We start from the raw sequence: 22,954 nt of genomic DNA, 5'->3' as shown, positions 1-22,954 counted from the left end.
TTTAGGTATATTGTGAACCACATGAGAAGGGGTGGCATAAAGTAGCCAAAAGGCTGGTGTTGCCAGCAGTTTCCTTACGAAAAGTGTGGGTGACAACTGCAGATGCGCTAGTGTCACCCACAAGGGAAAGATCCAAAAATTAAATGGTGGAAGCATCACAACTAACAGAAAATTAGAGACAACGACTATTTCTATTGAGGAATTCCGCAAAGAGGGGCACGGGCGTCCGATTGCCCGACCATACAAAAAGCAGGTCGTCGATATAACGACCGTACCACACCAAACATGTTCCCCATGGATTGCTCTGTGAAAATAAATGGTGATGCTCCCACCACGCCATATAGATATAAGCCATGGGGGGGGGGGGGGGCAGAATTTGGGGTTGTTCACATTAAACGAGTGAACCGCAGTGTTCAAAGCAAACAAATCGCGTTCCACCAATTCCTGAAATCGATCCAGCGCAGGGAAAACGTGACTGGATAGGATAAAAGTCACCATTATGGGTAACGAAGTAATGCGAAAAAATCATCATTATGAGTGTCCCCTTGGGTAGAATGTGATTGTTGCATAAAAGCTAAGCTCATGAGTTCCTGGAAGGAAAAAGAGGCCGTATTCAACATTGAGGAGGTTGGACGTGGATCAGGAGGAGGAATAGGATCATCATCCACAGGATCAGGATTCAAAAAGTGAGGTTACGAGCCAACCTGTTAAAGGGAACCCGTCATCAACTTTGTGCTGCCCACACTAACGGCAGAATAAAGTAGAGACAGTCGAGATGATTTCAGCGGTCTGTCATTTATAAGTTAAAAGTAAGCGGCTGCCGAGAACCAACATCACAATCATTGCAGACTGGGCCTGGAAAAGAGTCCCGGCCACCTGAGAAGAGTCCTGGTTATTCATGAAGTCCTGCCCACCTGCTGATGACTGACAGTCTTCTACCTAGTTTTCTCCCTTTCTGTCTAGGAGAGAACGGCCAACCATCAGCAGAAGATAGGCGGGAGAGCAGATTATGAATAAGCCGGACTCTTCTCAGGTAGATTTGACTCTTTTCAAGGCCTGGGCTGCAATGATTATGATGCTGGTTCTCGGCAACCACTTACTTTTAGCTCATGAGTGACACACCGCTGACATCAGCATTTCTGTCACTATTTTATGCTGCCCTCAGTGAGGTCAGCATAAAGTGGATGACGGGTTCGCTTTAACATCCACAATCGTGTGATAAATATCAAAGTGACAGGTTGGGGAAAACTTTCTGTTCAGCCGCAGTGTCGGCCTGGATTTCTGAGAGAACCACAACCTTAGGAACTTGCGGCTGATAATCCTCAGGGAAGGGGGTCCATAACGGATCACTCTGGGGGGAGGCCGCCTCAGCTGTTGTTCTGGGAGGCCTGATGAGAAGTAGGAGGACAAGAAGAATGTGGGATACCGTTCGCCTTTACTGGCCGTATCAGAGGCAATGATAGTGTATGCCTCATCAGCTGAAATTATTATTTTTTATTTGGGTGTGTAAATGTGTATGATTTAACATGTGCAAAGTGTATCATGTTTTTACTAATGAGGAGGCTGTAATACATTTTAACCCCTTAATGACCAGCCTGTTTTGGGCCTTACCGACGAAGCGTCTTTCTTCCTTTTTTCATCGTTGTCTTTCAAGAGCTATAACTTTTTTATTTTTCCGTCTATCTTTTTTAATGGCGCCATTGTGGGGTACACATAATAGCACTCGGCTATTTTCGGCCCCATAGAAATGAATGCAGGGCTGCTGCGCATGCGCCCTCCGTTCATTTCCCCACTCCATTTTTATTGAAGGCGCGAGACCCGCACCTATTAGACAATGGGGACATATCCTAGGGATATGCCCCCCTTGTTTTAGATGGGAAAACCCCTTTAATGTCAATGTTTTACTGACCCCTTTAATGTATATGTTTTACTCTATCAGACCCCAGCCAGCCTTTACACACATCAGCACCCGGCGATTGCATTTTGTGGGTGCCAATGGAAGACAGAGGGAGTCCGCTCCCTCTGTCACCGCTTTACATTCAGCGGGCGCCATTGGCCGCAGCATGTAGAGGGTTTAACAACCCACCTGCCGGTCCGGGCAGTAAGAGCAGAAGCGCGGCTCTCATGCAAGAGCTGAGTCCCTGCTCCCCGCTGCACGGGGACACATGCAGCGTTTAGACTGGGCCGTCGTGAAAAAGTGACCGCTGTAAAAAGGCATATGGGTGGCCACTAAGGAGTTAATCTACCCCTAACTACTATCTCTTTTTATTTTATTCTTTTACACGCAAAAAATAAACAAGCATGCACCAAAAACTGAGCTCAGATATCAGCAATGGATGTCACTGACCAGTGCTCAGTGGGTGCAGGATGCACACAAGAAAGCTGGTGGAAAAAAAAGAGCTACCAAAAAACGTTCATAGATGGCTCAGCGTCTGCTGAAAGTGCACAAGGGGGAGAGAGATGGGGGAGAGAGATGGGGATGCTTAATAGGTAAAGTAAGGTCTATAAGCTTGGAAAGTATAGTTTGTAATTGGATTGAAAACTGGCTGAAGGACCGTGTCCAGAGAGTTGTGGTCAATGATTCCTATTCAGAATGGTCCCAGGTTATAAGTGGTGACCCCAAGGTTTAGTGCTGGTCCCTCTATTATTTAATTTATTTATTAATGATATTGAGGAGGGGGATTAATAGCACCATATCTATTTTTGCAGATGACACTAAGCTGTGCAGTACTGTACAGTCTATGGAAGATGTCCATAAACTACAAGCTGACTTGGACACTCTGAGTGATTGGGCATCAACTTGGCAAATGAGGTTCAATGTGGACAAATGTAAAGTTCTGCATCTTGGTAGTAATAATCTCTGTTCTTCATATGTCCTAGGGCAGGGATGCTCAACCTGCGGCTCTCCAGCGGTTGCAAAACTACAACTCCCAGCATGCCCGGAAAGCCTACAGCTATCAGCCTACAGCCGAGCATGATGGGAGTTGTAGTTTTACAACAGCTGGAGGGCCGCAGGTTGAGCATCCCTGTCCTAGGGGATGTAGCACTGGGAGAGTCACTTATAGAGAAGGATCTGGGTGTCCTTGTGGATGGTAAATTATATTACAGCACAATGTCAATCAGCTGCTTCTAAGGCCACCAGGATATTGTCCTGCATTAAACGAGGCACGGACTCGCGGGGGCAGGGATGTAATATTACCACTTTACAAAGCGTTGGTGCGGCCTCATCTGGAATATGCAGCTCATTTCTGGGCACCAGTCCATAAAAAGGACGCCCTGCAGCTGGGAAAAGTACAGAGGAGAGCGACTAAACTGATAAGGGGCATGGAGGGTCTTAGTTATGATTTTTGTTTTTAAGAATTGAATTTATTTAGTCTTGAGAAGAGACATCTAAGGGGGGGACATGATTAACCTGTTCAAATATATAAATGGGCCATACAAAAAAATACTGTTCCATGTAAAATGTGCTCAAAAGACAAGGGGGCACTGCCTTCAACTGGAGAAGAAAAAGTTCAGTCTCCGGAAGCGTCAAAGCTTCTTTACTGTAAGAACTGTGAATCTGTGGAATAGACTTCCTCAGGACGTGGTCACAGCAGGAACAGTGGACAGTTTCAAAAAAGGTTTAGACGAATTCTTAAAAGTAAAAAAACATTAATGCTTATGAAAACGTGTAGAAATCTGAGACTCACTTCCTTCTGGGATTCACATCCCCACCTATCCCTTTGGTTGAACTTGATGGTCGTATGACTTTTTTTTAACCCTATTAACTATACAACTATGTTTTAGGGGATGGGATCAGGGATCCTGGAACTGCTGCAGATGAACAATTAGATGATCACTGCAGCAGTTCAAAGGACACAGTTTTAGTTTTAGGATATTAACACTGCAGATAATAGTGCACAGGTCCCAACAAGCCACAGCACAGAGGGGGACAGAGAGGCTCTCACTAATGTACATGCCCCTCTTGTGCTCTGATTATCTGGTATGCTATACACAAAAAAGCCACCTCCCCTCCGTCAACATGGAGCCGATTGGGCTGATAGGGGCTGCAGGGATGTAGTAGCAGCATCCATATTAGCCCGGACACTACCTTCTGTGTATGCATATATATATATATATATACAGTATATACACACCCCCAAAAAAATTCTCTAAAAAATGTAGGGATATTTGGATCATGGGTGAAATTTCTGAATGAAACTAAAATGCTCTCTAAGGCTACTTTCACTGTAGCGTTTTAGGTATTGAGATCCGTCATAGGGGCTCAATACCAGAAAAAACGTAATTAGACTAAGGCTACATTCACACGTCAGTATTTTTCTATAATCCGAATTTCAGTCCGTTTTTTGCGGATCCGTTGTTCCTGAAAATGTTTCCGTATGTCATCCGTATGTCATCCGTTTTTTGCGGATCCGCAAAAAACGGAAACATGTATACATTCAATAATCAAATAAAGTTGTTTGGATTTCTTTGAAAAAAAATAAAATAAAATTTGCTATGTGTTTCCAGAAACGGATTCCGCAAAAAACGGAAGACATACGGAATGACATCCGAATGTCTTCCGTTTTTTGCGGATCCATTGACTTTGCATTGTACCAGGATCCGATTTTTCAGGAACATAATAGGACATGTTTTACATTTAAACGGACATGCGGAACGGAACAACGGAAACGGACAGCACACATTGTGCTGTCCGATTTTTTCCAGGACCCATTGAAAATGAATGGGTCCTGATCTGGTCCTGATCTGTTCCGCAAAAAACGGAACAGATCAGGAAAGAAAAAACGGACTTGTGAATGGACCCTTATCGGTAATTCTGTTTCCTTGAATCCACCATGACGGCTACACATGAGATTGACCCCTTGACCTCTATAGGGGCAGGAACACACAGAGTTTTAAAGCCCCCACCCACTCTCACCCATCAGTGTTTACAAATTACCCAAAGTGGGTGCATGAAAATTATATATATATATATAAAAAAAAATAGAAAAATTCCACAGCACATCCAAATAGTAAAAAGGTAGAAAAACGGCTTTATTCACCAGACATGCGTGTCTGGTGAATAAAGCCGTTTTTCTACCTTTTACTATTTGGATGTGCTGTGGAATTTTTCCATTTTTATGCATTGGAGGTGGATCGCCCCCACAGCCGCTGGCACTCCGACCGTACTTTACAGATAGCTGTGCTGCCCACATCTTTCTACCTTTTATATATATATATATATATATATATATATATATACACATACAGTACAGACCAAAAGTTTGGACACACCTTCTCATTCAAAGAGTTTTCTTTATTTTCATGACTATGAAAATTGTAGATTCACACTGAAGGCATCAAAACTATGAATTATCACATGTGGAATTATATACATAACAAAAAGTGTGAAACAACTGAAAATATGTCATATTCTAGGTTCTTCAAAGTAGCCACCTTTTGCTTTGATTACTGCTTTGCACACTCTTGGCATTCTCTTGATGAGCTTCAAGAGGTAGTCACCTGAAATGGTTTTCACTTCACAGGTGTGCCCTGTCAGGTTTAATAAGTGGGATTTCTTGCCTTATAAATGGGGTTGGGACCATCAGTTGCGTTGTGGAGAAGTCAGGTGGATACACAGCTGATAGTCCTACTGAATAGACTATTTTTTGGAAATCTTCTGAAAGATTCCTAGATTTAATAACCATTATCCCGGGTCTAATGTTCTTCTGCTCAGGTAATCTGCCTCTATGTTTTCTGATCCCTTGAGATGGACTGCTGTAATGAAAAGGACGTTCCTTTCTGCCCCCAAAAATATTTTTTCCGCTAGTAGTTTTAAAGCTTGGAGATCTTGTGCCTCCTTGATGTTTTAAATAGGCGACAGTCGTGGTTTTGTTCGAAAATATTTTTAGATGTTTTTTGCGTAACAAGACTTGAGATACCTTTAGGGTTTCCCAGACCGCTTGTAGCTCTCTGTAGTTTGAGGATCTGTTTCTTACTTCGTCTGACCACTTTCCCTGCCAGCTTGAGGAGGCCACTTTTGCTCCCTATCCGGAACAGCTTGCATCGGTCATGATCTGTATTTCTTGCACTGTTAGCCAGGCTACTCCTTTTGATAGATTCCCCCTTTCCTTCCACTAGTTTAAGGCCCCTTGCAGACGAGCATTGCGGTGCATTGCAGCAAACCCGCACGAGTAGGTACGCAATTGCAGTCAGTTTTGACTGCGATTGCATTCCGTTGTTCAGTTTTTATCGCGTGGGTGCAATGCATTTTGCACGCGAGTGATAAAAACTGACTGTGGTACCCAGACCCGAACTTCTTCACAGAAGTTCAGGTTTGGGTACAAGGTTGTGTAGATTGTATTATTTTCCCTTATAACATGGTTATAAGGGAAAATAATAGCATTCTGAATACAGAATGCATTGTACAATAGGGCTGGAGGGGTTAAAAAATAAAATTAAAAATTTAACTCACCTTAATCCACTTGTTCGCGCAGCCGGCATCTCTTCTGTCTTCATCTGTGAGGAAAAGGACTTTCGATGATGTCACTACACTCATGGTGATGGATCATGTGACTTACCATGTGATGAACGTAGTGACATCATCAAAGGTCCTATTCCTCACAGAACAAGACAGAAGAGATGCCGGCTGCGCGAACAAGTGGATTAAGGCGAGTTAAATATTTTAAATTTTTTTTAACCCCTCCAGCGCTATTTTACTATGCATTCTGTATTCAGAATGCTATTATTTTCCCTTATAACCATGTTATAAGGGAAAATAATAATGATCGGGTCCCCATCCCGACTATCACCTAGCAACCGTGCGTGAAAATCGCACCGCATCCGCACTTGCTTGCGATTTTTTCACGCAACCCTATTCATTTCTATGGGGCCTGCGTTACGTGAAAAACGCACAAAGAGGAGCATGCTGCGATTTTCACGCAACGCACAAGTGATGCGTGAAAATCACCGCTCATGTGAACAGCCCCATAGAAATGAATGGGTCCGGATTCAGTGCGGGTGCAATGCGTTCACCTCACGCATTGCACCCGTGCAGAAATCTCGCCCGTGTGAAAAGGGGCCTAAATCTGACTTTACATGGTAAGGGATGCTTATCTTCTTGTCTAGGGAGGACTGCTTTTTGTTCCTTTTCCCTAGAACCCAGGATTGTGTTACTCTGGTGTGAGCCTGACACCATGCTACTGCTGTAATGCATGATGTCATCAGTCCCAGGATGCTCATGGCTCCTCTGATAGAGCACTGTTTCTGAGATTGGAAGTTCTTTATTTTCTCCCTGAAAGACTCCATCTTTTTCTGGGGGAGGGATGATGATTGGGATATTCAATCTAGCATTACCCCTAAGAACTTCCTTTTTGATAATGGGATTAGGCAAGATTTTTTTATATTTATCAACCATCCCAATTCTGAGACTTTTTGCAACACATATTCGGTCTGTCTGGTCGTTTCCAACTTTGAGTTCCCTACTATAAGGAAATCGTCTAAGTATGGAAAAATGTGTGGCCCTTCTAGTTTGAGGGGAGATATCATATCTACTACCAGCTTTGTGAACACCCTTGGGGCTGACGAAATACCGAATGGGAGAGCGATGAATTAAAAATGATTGATTATGCCTGCTTCGTTTTGTAGTGCAAATCTGAGATATTTTTGCGACTTTGCGTGGATGGGAACGTGGTAGTAGGCATCTTTTAGATCAACCAATGTCATATAGGCTCCCTTCGTGATTAGGGAGATGATTGACGAAATGGATTCCATTTTGAATTTCCTGTAAGTTTATTGATTTCTTTAGACCTTTCTTTAAATCCAGAACCCCTTGCCAAATTTTTTATAAAAGGTTCTGACTGTGGGACGTGATTTGAAATCTTCTTGGAGGGCTTGAGGAAAATTCTATCCTTTTTTCACGATGTCTAAAGCCCAGGGATTTTGAGTTACTGCCTCCCACTGGGCCAGAAATTTCCTCAACCTTCCTCCTACCCTGGCGTCATTGTTTTTCATTTTGTTTGTTTTGGGGATTAAAGAGAAACCCTCTACCTTTGCCCCCTTTTTGATAGCTCCAACGTCCCGTTTTGCCCTTTCCCCTGTAGGATTTAGATTGTAAACTAAAGGGACGAAAAAGTTTCCTTTTATTCTCCTCTGGGAACCCTTTCTTTTTGTCGGCCGCCTTCTCTAAGATTGCATCTAGTATGGGCCCAAATACATACATATTCTCCTGAAAAGGCAATTGAGCACAATTTTGCCTTGGAAGGTCCTGTCACCTCCCCAGGATTTCATCCATAGTGCTCGTCTGGCCGAATTTGACAAGAGCCGCATTTTTAGCAGCGAATCTGACCGATTCTGCAGAAGCATCAGCCAGAAATGCTGTGGCAGACCCAAGATGGGGGATGGAGTTTAAGATTTCCTCTCTAGAAGTTTTATTTTTTAAATGGTTTTCTAATTTGTTGAGCCAAAAATACAGGGCCCACAGAAGTTGCCACTATGTTTGTCTTCACCCCAAACATAGAGGTCTCCCAGAATTTCCTCAAAAGGGCATCTGCCTTCCGTTCCATGGAATCACGTAACGTGACAAATCCTCAAATGGCAGGGAAGTTTTTTTTTTAACAACTTTTGCCACCTGAATATCAATCTTTGGGGTCTCGTTAAAGATTTTAATTTCAGACGGGTCGAATAAAAGCCTATTTTTAAAGTCCTTGGAGGCTCCCAACCTTCTTTCTGGATCTGTCCATTCATTAAGTATCATATCCCTAATGTTTTCATTAATGGGGAATACTTTAGAATTTTTCACACGTAGTCCCCCAATCATCTCGTCCTGTACTGAACAGGGTTTTTTGGATATATTCAATACCCATGGTAGCCCTTACTGCCATTTCCTCAGAGGAAAAGTAGTATTTATTTTCGTCTTCAATCATTTCCCCCTCTGACAATACATCAATATTTTGTCTAGAGATGGAAGCCTCCTCATCCATGTGCTCTGCGCCTGGATTTTTTGGCCGGAGGCGTAGGAGGAACTGGCGTAAGGGAGGCCAGGGAGGATTTAATTTAATTTTGAATCATAGATTTAACCTCCATAAGGATAGATGGTTGCTATTCCTTTAAAAGTTCACTAATGCAAGATTTGCAGTTTCTTTTTATAATTTTCCGGGAGTTTTTTTGCACAAGTTGCGCATCTTGCATATTTGGATTTAACTTTAGATTCTTTCACTCTCTATAAAAAGAGGAACAACCAGGTATCAGAATTTTACACCAGCAAAGCGTGAACACAAATGCAGATTTTTTCCCCACAGGGGAACTCACAAAAGGAGCGTCCGAAGGTGGGTCTGCACTTTCCATGAGGCTTCCAGGGGCTTTAGGAGCTGACATGCTGTAGCTTTTCCAGGAGCAGGAATCAGTGGAGACAGCAATGGACCGAATCGCCTGCTCTTTTACTCCAAGAGCGGCGTCTGACGTCACAAGCGCGGTCCCCATGTGCTCCCTGGCTCCACCCCCTCCGGCTATGCCGGCAACTGGGCGCTGACTGCGGCTCACGCCTCTCGATCGGCATGCAGCGTCCTGCACTCTTTCTCTGGTCTGCGTCCTCACTAAAGGGAAGGAAGACCATGCAGCAAGGGGTGAAAGCAGGTCCCCGCTCTCAGGGACGAGAATCAACTACTATATTTTCCTCTGCCCAGCTTTAGCAGCCGCCGCAGGAGGGCAGAGGGGAAGGAAGGAAGTAAAACAACCCCCATTTCTTAAAGGTACCTGAAAAATTAAAAAAAACTCTTCACCTCCCCTTAGGGAGGCCTCTCTGTGGGATGCCCCATAGGGACAGGAAACACTGATGGGTGAGAGTGGGTGGGGGCTTTTAAACTATCTGTGTGTTCCTGCCCCTATAGAGGTCAAGGGGTCAATCTCATGTGTAGCCGTCATGGTGGATGAAATGGAAAAAACGCTTCAGTTTTGTCCCCATTCATTGTCTAAAATACATTCCGTTCCGTTTAGTTGCATTCCCATACCGGAGAGCAAAGCGTAAAATGTTGTAGTTTGCTTTCCTTCCTGGGATGCGGAGCAAGATGGATCAGTCATGACCCCCAATGCAAATCAATGGGGACGGATCAATTTTCTCTGCCACAATAGAAAACTGATCCGTCCTCCATTGACCTTCAATGGTGTTCATGACGGATCCGTCTTGGCTATGTTAAAGATAATACAACCGGATCCGTTCATAACGGATGCAGATGGTTTTATTTTCAGTAACGGACGTGTTTTTGCTGAACCCTGCCGGATCCAGCAAAAACGCCTAAGTCTACTTTCACACTCGCGTTTTGGCTTTCCGTTTGCGAGATCTGTTCAAGGCTCTCACAAGTGGTCCATTCTGAATGGAAAAGGATCCGCTCAGAATGCTTCAGTTCAGTCTCCATTCCGCTTGCAGCGTTTTGGTGTCCGTCTGATGAAACTGAGCCAAACGGATCCGTCCTGGCACACACTGTAAGTCAATGGGGACGGATCAGTTTTCACTGACACAATATGGCACAATAGAAAACAAATCCGTCCTCCATTGACTTTCAATGGTGTTCAAGACGGATGTGTCTTGGCTATGTTAAAGATAATACAAACGGATCCGTTCAGAACGGATCCGCACAAAACGCGAGTGTGAAAGTAGCCTAACCTTCACAGGTGAACTTAATATGACCTTCTCTAATCTTCTGAATGCACATGTCCAACTGTTCAGTGTTTCAGTACTTTTTGCACAACTTGCTGTTCTCTAACAAGGAGCTTAACAGCAAAATTCACAACAGGTGTCTGATCCATGAATCGCCCAATAAATTTCCTCGTTCAATTTGAATTGGTATTTAAACAGTCCTCCTCATCATGCTGTTCACGTTCTGACATCATGAGACCAAGACGACACCGATCGATCGACAGTACCTGGCCATTGTGAGGCTTCAAGCAGGATGTTCTCAGACAGAAGTGGCCACTAAACTTAGAGTGTCACAGAGTGATATCCGCAGGTTGTAGTAATAGAGATACAGAGAGACTGGAAGAGTCACAGAAAGGCAGAGAAGTGGACGTCCTTTTTTTTTAAATAAATTAAAAAAAAAAGAAGTTTTTTTTAATATAAAATGCTTTTTGAGGAAAATATATTACCATCCAAAGGTTATTCCATCATGAAATAAAGATTAGTTTTTTAATTATGTAGAATAAGGGCTCATGCACACGACAGTATTTTGCGTTCAGTATACTGGACGTTTTTTTTTTAGTTCAGTATGCGGTACATATACTGAACCATTCAATTTAATGGTTCAGCAAAAAAAAACTGAAGTGTCTCCGTGTGCATTCCGTTTCAGTATTTCCGTACCGTGAAAAGATAGAACATGTCCTATTCTTGTCCGCAAATCACGGTGCTTGGCTCCATTCAAGTCAATGAGTCCGCAAAAAAAAAAACAGAACACTTCCGAAAATCCAGCAAAAATGTTATAACATGAACAGAGTTGAGAAAAAGACCTTAATCCTAACTTCTACAAACCTATGAATACAGAATCAACCTAATCAAACTAATATGAAAAGTTGTTATTCTAAAAATCTTCATCTACTTGCATATTATAAGTTATACCAGCAAGAATTAGTCTTTATGTAGAAAACTATGATTTAAATCAAGCCTTACTGACTAGTGATTTAAATCAGTTTGATTTAAATCAAATCCACCCTGCCCACTGATGACCGCTTCATTCTGAACAATGCCCTGCGGAACCGGATGATAAAAGCCACACAGCTCCGGGCACATTTAAGGCAGGTGCGAGGCACCCAAGTGTCACATCAGACCATTCAAAACCGTTTACATTACTGTGGTCTGCATACTAGACAACCTGCAAGGGCACCTGACCACACCACCAGACACAGGCGTCATCTTACTGCATGGGCCAGGGAGCATCTACGCTGGACGAGGGACCAGTCGGCCTCAGTGATGTTTACTGATGAAAGTAAATTCATGCGGAGCAAAAATCATGGAGACGTCAAGGAGAGCCCTATGCATCAGCAACAGACAAGCCTTTGGTGGTGGTGGTGTTACAGTGTGGGCAGGAGTGTCTAGTCCATACAGAACTGCCCTACACTGTGAATGGTCCAGTGACAAGCCTGCACTTTCTCCAGACCTGAATCCCATTGAAAACCTATGGGATCGGCTAAGTCACCATGTAGAGGCTCGTAACTCTGTACCCCAGAACCTCAATGACCTGAGGGCAGCCCTTCAAGAAGAGTGGGATGCCATATCTCAGCAGACAAGTAAGTCGACTTGTGAACAGCAGGAGATGTCGTTGTCAAGCTGTAATTGATGCTCAAGGCCACAGGACAAGTCATTGAAACAGTGACATTTTTGTGGGGGTATATCCAGTACTGGGGTGGGCTTTTGTTTTAATAAATTGTTTGAGATGAGGAAATCCCCATTGCTGCTTCCTCTTTAATGCCCGACTTTCATGATATAATATCACTGGAGCGGGAACTTTTTATGTTTTCCATAAATTTCACGCAAAAGCTAAATATCCCTAACTTTTTGTGAGTAGTGAAAATATATATTTAAAGGCTATGTACGGTACACCTTTGCATTTTACTTACTTTTGGTAAAAATATTTTTTTCAATTGGCCTTCATTAAAAATATTGAACCGTTCTGTCACAAACGGTTAACTGTTTTTCTAACTGTGTGACTGGTTCACATTGTGCAGTCTTCTAATAAACCTCATCTCTAAACTACTTAGAGGTCAAACACTTATTCAAGCCACATTCTTATCAGTGAGATAAGAACTGAGCTATAATGAGCGTTTAGGAGGTCAGAGAGCAGAGATAAGGAGTTCATCAGCTCCTAGTCTGACGGAAAAGACAGAAAATCCAAAGAGTGCTACTAGAGCATCTCAGCTCTGTACAGAAAAAAGGGCTTCGTATATTTAATAAAGACCAATAAAAAAAAGAATAAAAAATGGCAAAAAAGGTGTACCTTTAAGGGCCCTTTACACAGACGAGAATCCCACAGATCATCTGGCAGTGTAAATGTGCTGCCGATTATCTGGGACCTTTACAGGAAGAAGGAAACAAGCAGACGGGCGTGCCACAATGCTCCAGATGATGACCAAAATGGTCGCCAATGCTACTTAGAATTTACAAATGGCTACAAGACTTTTTAGTCTTGTTGCTATTTGTGACTAGATCCACCACTGCACCTGTGCAGTTGAATACTGCGGCGGGGCACAGGAAATGTTCTAAATGTTCTCTGACCCGCGGCAGATCACCCTCATAGGCTTCAGGCTTAGAAGACCTGAAGCCTATGAGGTATTAAATACCCGCGCAGGCCTGTGTGGTGAAGTAATCGCGTCTGCCTGCGCTGGGACACAACAAAGCAATGTGCTTCCCTTTGCCTGCCTGCGTCTCTTCATCCCAGTCCATAGACCAGAAGAGGATGCAGCATGCATCGTGAACGTCAACGAACGTGGGATACAAGTGAGTATTGTGTTTTTTTCCACTGCCGACTTGGGGAACTTTACTAACAGGAAGGATAGCATTGGGGACATAATAATGAATGGGCACTTTGGGGGCATTACTCAATGGGAGTACTATGAGAGAGACTACTGGAGGGGCGCTGTGGGGGACGTTACTACTGGAGGGGAGCTGTGGTGTAGGTTACTACTGGAGGGGCGCTGTGGTGTAGGTTACTACTGGAGGGGCGCTGTAGGGGACGTTACTACTGGAGGGGCGCTGTGGGGTAGGTTACTACTGGAGGGGCGCTGTGGGGTAGGTTACTACTGGAGGGGCGCTGTGCAGGACATTACTACTGGAGGGGCGCTGTGCGGGACGTTACTACTGGAGGGGCCCTGTGCGGGACGTTACTACTGGAGGGGCGCTGCGCGGGGCGCTACTACTCTCTGAACATTGGAGAAGAGATCTAATAATCTATACGTACATCAAAAGCCGCCCGATATAGGGACCGCAACAACAGGACAATCCTTTACCTTTAGAGGATAGAAAGCTTCTACATCAACATAGAAGAGGATTCTTTACAGTAAGAGCAGTGAGACTATGGAACTCTCTGCCTGAGGAGGTGGTGATGGGGAGTTCACTAAAACACGTTATGATGTTTACTGGATTTACGGAGACAGGTCAATGATCCGGGGAGTTTCTCTGATTGCCAGATTGGAGTCTAGAAGGAATCTTTCTTATTTTTTCCCTAAGTTGTCTTCTGCCCCATCAGGTTGATTGCCTTCCTCTTGGGATAATGGGCTGAGCTGGATGGACGTGCCTTTTGTTTTTCCCCAGCCATAGAAACTATATTACATGCAGAGTCTGCGGCCTTATTCACATGTCAGTGAATCACGGACAGCACATAAACCCACCGATTTAAAAGGGGTGGACCACTTTCTGGTTACTGCTGACCAATGTATCTGTGAGATGATCATATGGCACTTACTAATATTGCCTTTGTTTAAAGGGAACCTGTCACCTGGATTTTGTGTATAGAGCTGAGGACATGGGTTGCTAGATGGCCGCTAGCGCATCCGCAATATCCAGTCCCCATAGCTCTGTGTGCTTTTATTGTGTCAAAAAAACGATTTGATACATATGCAAATTACCTGAGATGAGTCCTGTATGTGAGATGAGTCAGGGACAGGACTCCTCTCAGGTTAATTTGCATATTTATCAAATCGTTTTTTTTTACACAATAAAAGCACACAGAGCTATGGGGACTGGATATTGCGGATGTGCTAGCGGCCATCTAGCAACCCATGTCCTGAGCTCTATACATAAAATCCCGGTGACAGGTTCCCTTTAAACTCTGCACCATTTTCTATATTTTATAAGGTATGCCCCCTTGTCCACACAGAGGTCCTGTCCCCCAGATGCCTCTGATGGAGGATCATGTGACCAGGCAAATCACCTCCATGTGATGTCTCCACCATTCAGAAGCAGTGCAGTGTATTTGAATGGATGGGGCATGACATGGAGGCGACTGTCCTGGTCACATGACCTTCCATCAGTGGGCATCTTATGGACAGGACCTCTGTGTGGACATCACAAAATAATTTGTAAACAAGGAAGCAGAACTTATGAAATATAGAAAATGGCACCAAAGTTCAACAAAGGCTATAATAATAGGTGCCATATAATCATCTTACAAACACATTGGTCAACACTAACCAAGAAAGTAGACCACCCCTTTAAACATCAGCAATCAGTGGTAAAACCACGAAGACATGTTTGATTTTGGTTGGTGATGCAGATCAACTACACCCATTGAAGTCTATGGGTTTGTGAAAAGCCACAGACAACACGCATGGCGTTTGTTTCGCCCGTGATTTTTCACAGATCAGTGATAGGAGATACTCTGGATACTCTCCATAAAATGCCTCTGACCTGTGCGATTCAGCGCAGGGCAAAGAAGAGCATCGGAGCATGAAATACTCCGATACATATCAGGGGGGCCGTAGGGGTGAATATGGGATATGTCCGGGTTCAGCTCTGAACCAGGACAACCCCTTAAAATAAAAATGTTATATGTGGATTCCGTTGCAGAAATTCTCCAGTCTTTTATGAGATAAAGTATAGATTTTCTGCAAGCAATTCCAATGTAGAAAATCCGCAGTATGTCCACCTGATGATATGTAAAGCAGCAACAGATGTATGTTTATCCAGCTTGCCACAGTACCTACCTAGCACTGTCAGCAGTTTTTCAGGGTCAAAACTGCTGACAGACTCTCATTAAAGGGGTCCACTTTCTTCTATTGATGACCTATCCTCAGGAATCAGGATAGGTCGTCAATATCTGATCGGCGGAGGTCCATTTCCAAGCACCCCAGCCGATCAGCTGTTTGAAGGGAAGGTAGGTGCTTTCTCTTCAAACAGCTGATCAGCAGCGGTCCAACTGATATTGATGACCTATCCTAAATACGGGTCATCAATATAACAAAAGCAGACAACCCCTTTAACATTGTCACATTAACCTTGTTTCTACTGGGTACCATTTTCCAATTTCAAGTGCAACATTTGAGTGCATTTATAAATATATATGTCCTCGACTGTTACCATAGCAACTAAAATCACTGGAAAATGGGGCATAATGGAAATGGGGTTTATCATCAGAATATTTTCAGATCCAGGTCTTGCATCTAATGATATACGGTGGGTTTCACTTTCATTTTCCATTATTCCCCAAATACAACATATGTATACTCAATAAGGCCCCATACAAAAGCAGCATAAATAATATTTATGGCAATTGGCAAACAAATAAAAAAATATATATATCCAAAAATGTAAACATGAAGTATAGGGGGTACATAGGGGTAGTCTTACAAAATGTATTTTAGCCCCCAAATAGAGTCACATAAAAGATATAGGCATAAATGTAGTACAAGTGCTAAACACAGGACAAAAGAGGTGCTGCAACCCCAGTAAGAATCTAAAGTCCACCTGTAAAATCACTATACAGCATCTCAAACTGTTAAAGGGGTTCTCCAGGAAAAGATATTTATGACTTATGCTCAGGATGGGTCATCAGTATCAGATCTGCACCTAGGCCCCGCCGATCAGCTGTTAGAAGAGGCCTTGATTGCTGCAGCTTCTTCCTAGGTCAATGACATCACTGTACATCGGTCACGTGGCCTAGTTTCGGTTCAACCCTATTCAAGTCAATGGGGCTGAGCTGCAGTACCAAGTACTGCCACTATACGGATGTATGGCGCTGTCCTTGGAAAGCTGTGGGGATTAGAGGCTCCCTGAAACAGCTGATCGGCGGGGGTGCTGGGACTAGGACCCCCGCTGATGTGAAAATGAGGACCGATCCTGAGGATAAATCATCATCATCTATTCCAGAATAACCCCTTTAAAGGGGTTCAGCTCTGAACCCAGACATACCCCCATCTTCACCCCTCCCAAGTTGAGCATTGTAGCAAGGCTACGCTGGATTGCTCAGGGCAAGGGCTGTTGGTTTACATTTTTACACTGCTAGGTGGAGGCTTCAGCCCAGCAGTGCTGCCGGTGAGGTCAGCGAGCTCTAATGGGCAGGCATTAGCACTGCCCTAGCCTGTAAAACGGCACTAAAGCCCACCCATAAGAACCGGTGATGTTGAAATGCTCCAATGCTCATCTCAGAGGGGCCGGAGGGGTGAAGATGGGGATATGTCCAGGTTCAGCTCTGAATCCAGACGACCCCTTTATGAAAGAAACCACTAAATGCACCCATGTACAAAAGGTAACCATACAGGCCAAAGTAACAAAGAGGGGGTGCCAACCAACCGTCACTGTGGTCTGTGATGTATTAGACTGGTATATTTGATTACTAGAATACCTTTGGTGATACTACCCATGAAATAGCTTCTGTACGTCATGACCAGGTTTAGATTTTGGCACATAAATGAGACCGGGTAGGCTCCTCACACTGAATATACTTACCTGGCTCCCCGCACCGCCGCATCTGGTGTCGGGAGGAGCAGCCAATGGCAGGCGGGGACGAGCCTCCCTAGCGTCACCCGTGATGCTAGGGAGACTCGTCCCTGTCAGACATTGGCTGCTCCCCCCGACACTGTATGTTTTCACCCGTGCACGGGGAGAAGCTGCAGCGGCGGTGCGGGGAGTCGGCTAAGTTTATTCAGTGTGAGGGGCCCCCGGCATATGGGGGAGTATTTTTATAGTCTTGGATAACTCCTTTGCAAATTTAGTTTGAAGGCTTAAAGAGGACCTGTCACTAGTCCTGACGATACAATATTATTACCTGGCAGTGTAGGGCATTACTAGTAGATGTGCTGCTCTGTTCCCCTGCTGTGCCTCCTGTATGCTAATTAGTCACATCGGTGCAGGGAGGAGGAGACAGCCTTGTTTCTCAAGGGGCGCCTCCTTCTCCACGGCTGTAAGCAGCCAATCACAGTGGAGAGTGTCATAGCCAGGAAGGAGACGCCCCCTGAGAAATGCCACCACCCCCTCCTCCCTGCACCGATGCTACTAATTAGCATACAAGGCGGCAAAAGTGAATAGAAGGGGGGGGGGGGGGGGGGGGGGAGAAACAAAGCAGCGCATCTGAAAAAAAATAAAAAAATGCCCAACACTGCCAGGTAATAAAATTGTAACGGCAGGACCTGTGAAAGGTCCTCTTTAAGACTCATTCATACCTCAGTGTTTGTTCAGTGCTTTTCGATCAGTGACCGGGATTGGAGCCTCCTCAGACATATGATATAAAGGAAAGGTCTGCACTAGGGATGAGCGAATCGATTCGCATGTAATACTGTACGGAGCTGATCGGAGCCAATTCCTTCTAATACTGTACGGTGCGGGAGCTCCGTACAGTATTACAACAAAGTTTTATGCGAATCGACTTTGGATAAAGCATCCGAAGTCGATTCGCTCATCCCTAGTCTGCACCTGTTCTGTGTTTAGAGACACACCTGGTTATGGCTCACAATCACTGATGGAAATCACTGACCGAACACTGACGTGTGAATGAGGCTTTACTGAGCAGACTGGCCCATATTTACTAATGTTACATCAAAAAAGTCTAAAAAAGTGACATCTAAGGTTTCTCAACTTTTTTTATGATAATTTCCAGAAGGCATGGGGCTTGTGAATAGTGGATGGAGCTGCACTGGAAGGGGCACTAAGGGGCGAAATTTTTCACAAAACATTTGGCAGAAATGTGGTGTAAAAACCTGTTTGAAAGTAACAGTTGCGGTAGAGTCAGAGAAGAGTGTCTCTCCCTGCACCAGACCTCTCATCCAGCCTGAGACCGTGAGAAATCTGCTGCAGGCCTAGACAGTCTAAGCGTACGCCGTCTTTACCACTGTATAGCTCCTTTCCAGTATACATCTAGTACTCAGTGGCGTAACTAGAGTTCTATAGTTCCCCAGGGCAAACTTTGGATCAGGGGCCCCCACCATGCAGTGCCCGATCGCACCCTCTGTGACCGCGATCGCTATACCCCTGGTCTCTGGTAATAATAATATCCCCACTAATGTACCTATAGTGCCCTTCCACTGCCACCGGGAAGGTTCCACTGCCACCGGGAAGGTTCCACTGCCACCGGGAAGGTTCCCCTTCCACTGCCACCGGGAAGGTTCCCCTTGCACTGCCACCGGTGAGGCTCCCCTTGCACTGCCACCGGTGAGGCTCCCCTTGCACTGCCACCGGTGAGGCTCCCCTTGCACTGCCACCGGTGAGGCTCCCCTTGCACTGCCACCGGTGAGGCTCCCCTTGCACTGCCACCGGTGAGGCTCCCCTTGCACTGCCACCGGTGAGGCTCCCCTTGCACTGCCACCGGTGAGGCTCCCCTTGCACTGCCACCGGTGAGGCTCCCCTTGCACTGCCACCGGTGAGGCTCCCCTTGCACTGCCACCGGTGAGGCTCCCCTTGCACTGCCACCGGTGAGGCTCCCCTTGCACTGCCACCGGTGAGGCTCCCCTTGCACTGCCACCGGTGAGGCTCCCCTTGCACTGCCACCGGTGAGGCTCCCCTTGCACTGCCACCGGTGAGGCTCCCCTTGCACTGCCACCGGTGAGGCTCCCCTTGCACTGCCACCGGTGAGGCTCCCCTTGCACTGCCACCGGTGAGGCTCCCCTTGCACTGCCACCGGTGAGGCTCCCCTTGCACTGCCACCGGTGAGGCTCCCCTTGCACTGCCACCGGTGAGGCTCCCCTTGCACTGCCACCGGTGAGGCTCCCCTTGCACTGCCACCGGTGAGGCTCCCCTTGCACTGCCACCGGTGAGGCTCCCCTTGCACTGCCACCGGTGAGGCTCCCCTTGCACTGCCACCGGTGAGGCTCCCCTTGCACTGCCACCGGTGAGGCTCCCCTTTCACTGCCACCGGTGAGGCTCCCCTTTCACTGCCACCGGTAAGGTTCCCCTTTCACTGCCACCGGTAAGGTTCCCCTTTCACTGCCACCGGTAAGGTTCCCCTTTCACTGCCACCGGTAGGGTCCCCCTTTCACTGCCACCGGTAAGGTTCCCCTTTCACTGCCACCGGTAGGGTCCCCCTTTCACTGCCACCGGTAGGGTCCCCCTTTCACTGCCACCGGTAAGGTCCCCCTTTCACTGCCACCGGTAAGGTTCCCCTTCCACTGTCACCGGTAAGGTTCCCCTTCCACTGCCACCGGGAAGGTTCCCCTTCCACTGCCACCGGTGAGGCTCCCCTTGCACTGCCACCGGTGAGGCTCCCCTTGCACTGCCACCGGTGAGGCTCCCCTTGCACTGCCACCGGTGAGGCTCCCCTTGCACTGCCACCGGTGAGGCTCCCCTTGCACTGCCACCGGTGAGGCTCCCCTTGCACTGCCACCGGTGAGGCTCCCCTTGCACTGCCACCGGTGAGGCTCCCCTTGCACTGCCACCGGTGAGGCTCCCCTTGCACTGCCACCGGTAAGGCTCCCCTTGCACTGCCACCGGTAAGGCTCCCCTTGCACTGCCACCGGTAAGGCTCCCCTTGCACTGCCACCGGTAAGGCTCCCCTTCCACTGCCACCGGTAAGGCTCCCCTTCCACTGCCACCGGTAAGGCTCCCCTTCCACTGCCACCGGTAAGGTTCCCCTTTCACTGCCACCGGTAAGGTTCCCCTTTCACTGCCACCGGTAGGGTCCCCCTTTCACTGCCACCGGTAGGGTCCCCCTTTCACTGCCACCGGTAAGGTTCCCCTTTCACTGCCATCGGTAAGGTTCCCCTTCCACTGTCACCGGTAAAGTTCCCCTTTCACTGCCACCGGTAAGGTTCCCCTTCCACTGCCATTGTCCCCTTTCACTGCCACTGGTAGTGTGCCCCCACTGCCACCAGTCTTCACTCACATGAAACAAGGCCCGGCACTGTCACTGTACTTCATGCCGGGCCCCGTCACCTGCATCACATGCACTCCAGCATCTATCAGGCCTCAGCGCTTCCCAAAGCGGGTGGGCAGAACCGCGATGTTAGTTGGGCTCTGCCCACCCATTTCATGTGAATAGTTCTAGTAGGGCAGCGCTGTGTCCTGATAGATGCTGTACCGCATGTGATGGAGCCGAATTGAGAGCTCTGATGAGGCCCGGCATGAGGTAAAGTGACAGTGCCGGGCCCCGTTACCTGTGAGCGCGGCAGTCGATTGCACTCGTTATACCGCATCAGGCCTAACATTTTAGGGTGGGTTCACATCACGTTTTAAGCCTCCATTTGACATATATGTTAGTAAAATAACCGCAGCACAGCACGTTCTTGTATGCTGCACCGTCCGATAAAAAATTGTAAAAAACATACTTTTTTTTACGATGGAAATCTATGGTGAACGGCGTCCACTGTACGGCATCAGCCTGAGGCATACGTTTTTTGTTGTTGATTTTTTAACTTTGGAACTCTACGGTGAACGGAGGTGTATGGTATCAGTCTGAGGCAGCAGTGTAACGTATACTTTTTTTTGCTTACGATAAACGGAAGTGAAAAACGCGACGTGAACCCTCCCTTAAGTACATCATCTCCGTTGCGTTAGGCTTTGACGCTGGGACGTATCTCACCTTCGTTCTCCCGTTGATCTTGAAGTTGCCCAGCTTGGTACCACAGTGACGTATCAGGTCGTCCATGCTGTTCATCAGGTGGCCGATGGCCTTACATCCCGACTCCTTGCCCTCCACCCAAGTGATCTGGTCCCCCCGGATGTTCTTGGTGGAGTCGCTCTTTTGGCTGACTAGCTGTCCGTCAGTAAAACGTCCCGTACTGTGCAAGGCTTTCACCTCCCCCACTATCCTCTCGCCAATCTCCTGGCCTAAGAAGTCGTCCAGCACGCAGATGCCATGCTTATTCATGCAGGGGATGATGTACTCCAGGGCCAGCTTCTGTAAGAGGGGCTTGTTGTGGCGGTTGGGTCTCTCCTGCCCCTCTTCTCCTCTCCTGCCAGCAGCACACGCCTCCCCAGACTTCTGGGTATAGTCTTCTTCATTGATGGCCCTCAGGGTCTCCCCTCCAACCACCACCTCCAGCTGCTTGGAATGTGGGCACTTCAGGGCAGCCCCCTTCGGGGTGGACTCGGTCTGCTCCTGAGGGGCATCTTTCTTGGACCCCGCAGCTTTTGCCTCAGTGCCCGGGGCTGCTCCCTGGCACACCAGCTTGTGCTTCTTCCAGTCCTGCCGCTGGTGCTCCTTACTGCAGTAAAAAGAACTGCGACAACGTCCGCAGCGTAACAAGTCCTCCATCTTGCCGCACAGCTCACAGTACTGGCGGTCTCGTTCGCTCTGACTGCTCCCTTGGCAGCCCTGGTCGCCACCGCCAGCCATAATGTAGCTGCTAGAATGGAGTTGTTACAGGGAGGATTCTCACGTCACGGGTCAAATGCTCCTTCGTGGTCACATGACCTAACGTGGGAAGCGCTGGCTGCAGCGGCTTGTGGAAGGAGGAGGGGGAGGGGCTGCCCTGTGAGGGAGGAAGGAGTAGAACGTATTGGCTTCTCTGGGTGCATGACGTCATGCGATCATGTGACTGCTTCTTCCCGCCCCTTACCTGGCTCTGCGAGATGCAGGACAAGAGCGGGAGCAGGAGGGGAGAGGCAGGAGAGGAGTCTGGAGCAGGAGAGAGTCAGTAGGAGCAGGAGGGGAGAGTCCGGAGGAGCAGGAGGGGAGAGTCCGGAGGAGCAGGAGGGGAGAGTCCGGAGCAGAGGAGAGTCAGGAGCGCAGGAGAGGAGTCCGGAGCAGAGGAGAGTCCGGAGCAGGAGGGGAGAGTCCGGAGCAGGAGGGGAGAGTCCGGAGCAGGAGGGGAGAGTCCGGAGCAGGAGGAGAGAGTCCGGAGCAGGAGGGGAGAGTCCGGAGTGGGAGGGGAGAGTCCGGAGCGGGAGGGGAGAGTCCGGAGCAGTAGGGGACGAGTCCGGAGCAGTAGGGGACGAGTCCGGAGCAGTAGGGGACGAGTCCGGAGCAGTAGGGGACGAGTCCGGGAAGGGTCTGTATATCAATGTAGTTTGTAATGTGGTATATAAGGGGTCTGAGAGCTGCTGGAAGCTCTTATAAAGTCATCTACA

At 47.1% G+C, this 22,954-nt stretch overlaps 1 protein-coding gene across 1 annotated transcript in view; it reads right to left on the bottom strand.

Annotated features, from left to right (window-relative positions):
- Positions 1–22,340, bottom strand: part of EGLN1 (egl-9 family hypoxia inducible factor 1) — a 43,410-nt gene extending 21,070 nt beyond the window's left edge. Inside the window, exon 1 of the mRNA XM_044306652.1 lies at positions 21,465–22,340. Coding sequence (XP_044162587.1) covers positions 21,465–22,220 — 756 coding nt within the window. The 5' untranslated portion in view covers positions 22,221–22,340. The remainder of the gene's footprint in view (positions 1–21,464) is intronic.
- Positions 22,341–22,954: the final 614 nt, after the last annotated feature.

Source organism: Bufo gargarizans, chromosome 9 (assembly GCF_014858855.1).
Source record: "Bufo gargarizans isolate SCDJY-AF-19 chromosome 9, ASM1485885v1, whole genome shotgun sequence".
NCBI classification, from domain to species: domain Eukaryota; kingdom Metazoa; phylum Chordata; class Amphibia; order Anura; family Bufonidae; genus Bufo; species Bufo gargarizans.
The sequence above is the reverse complement of the archived record's forward strand: the minus strand, read 5'-3'. Positions and strand labels throughout refer to the sequence as shown.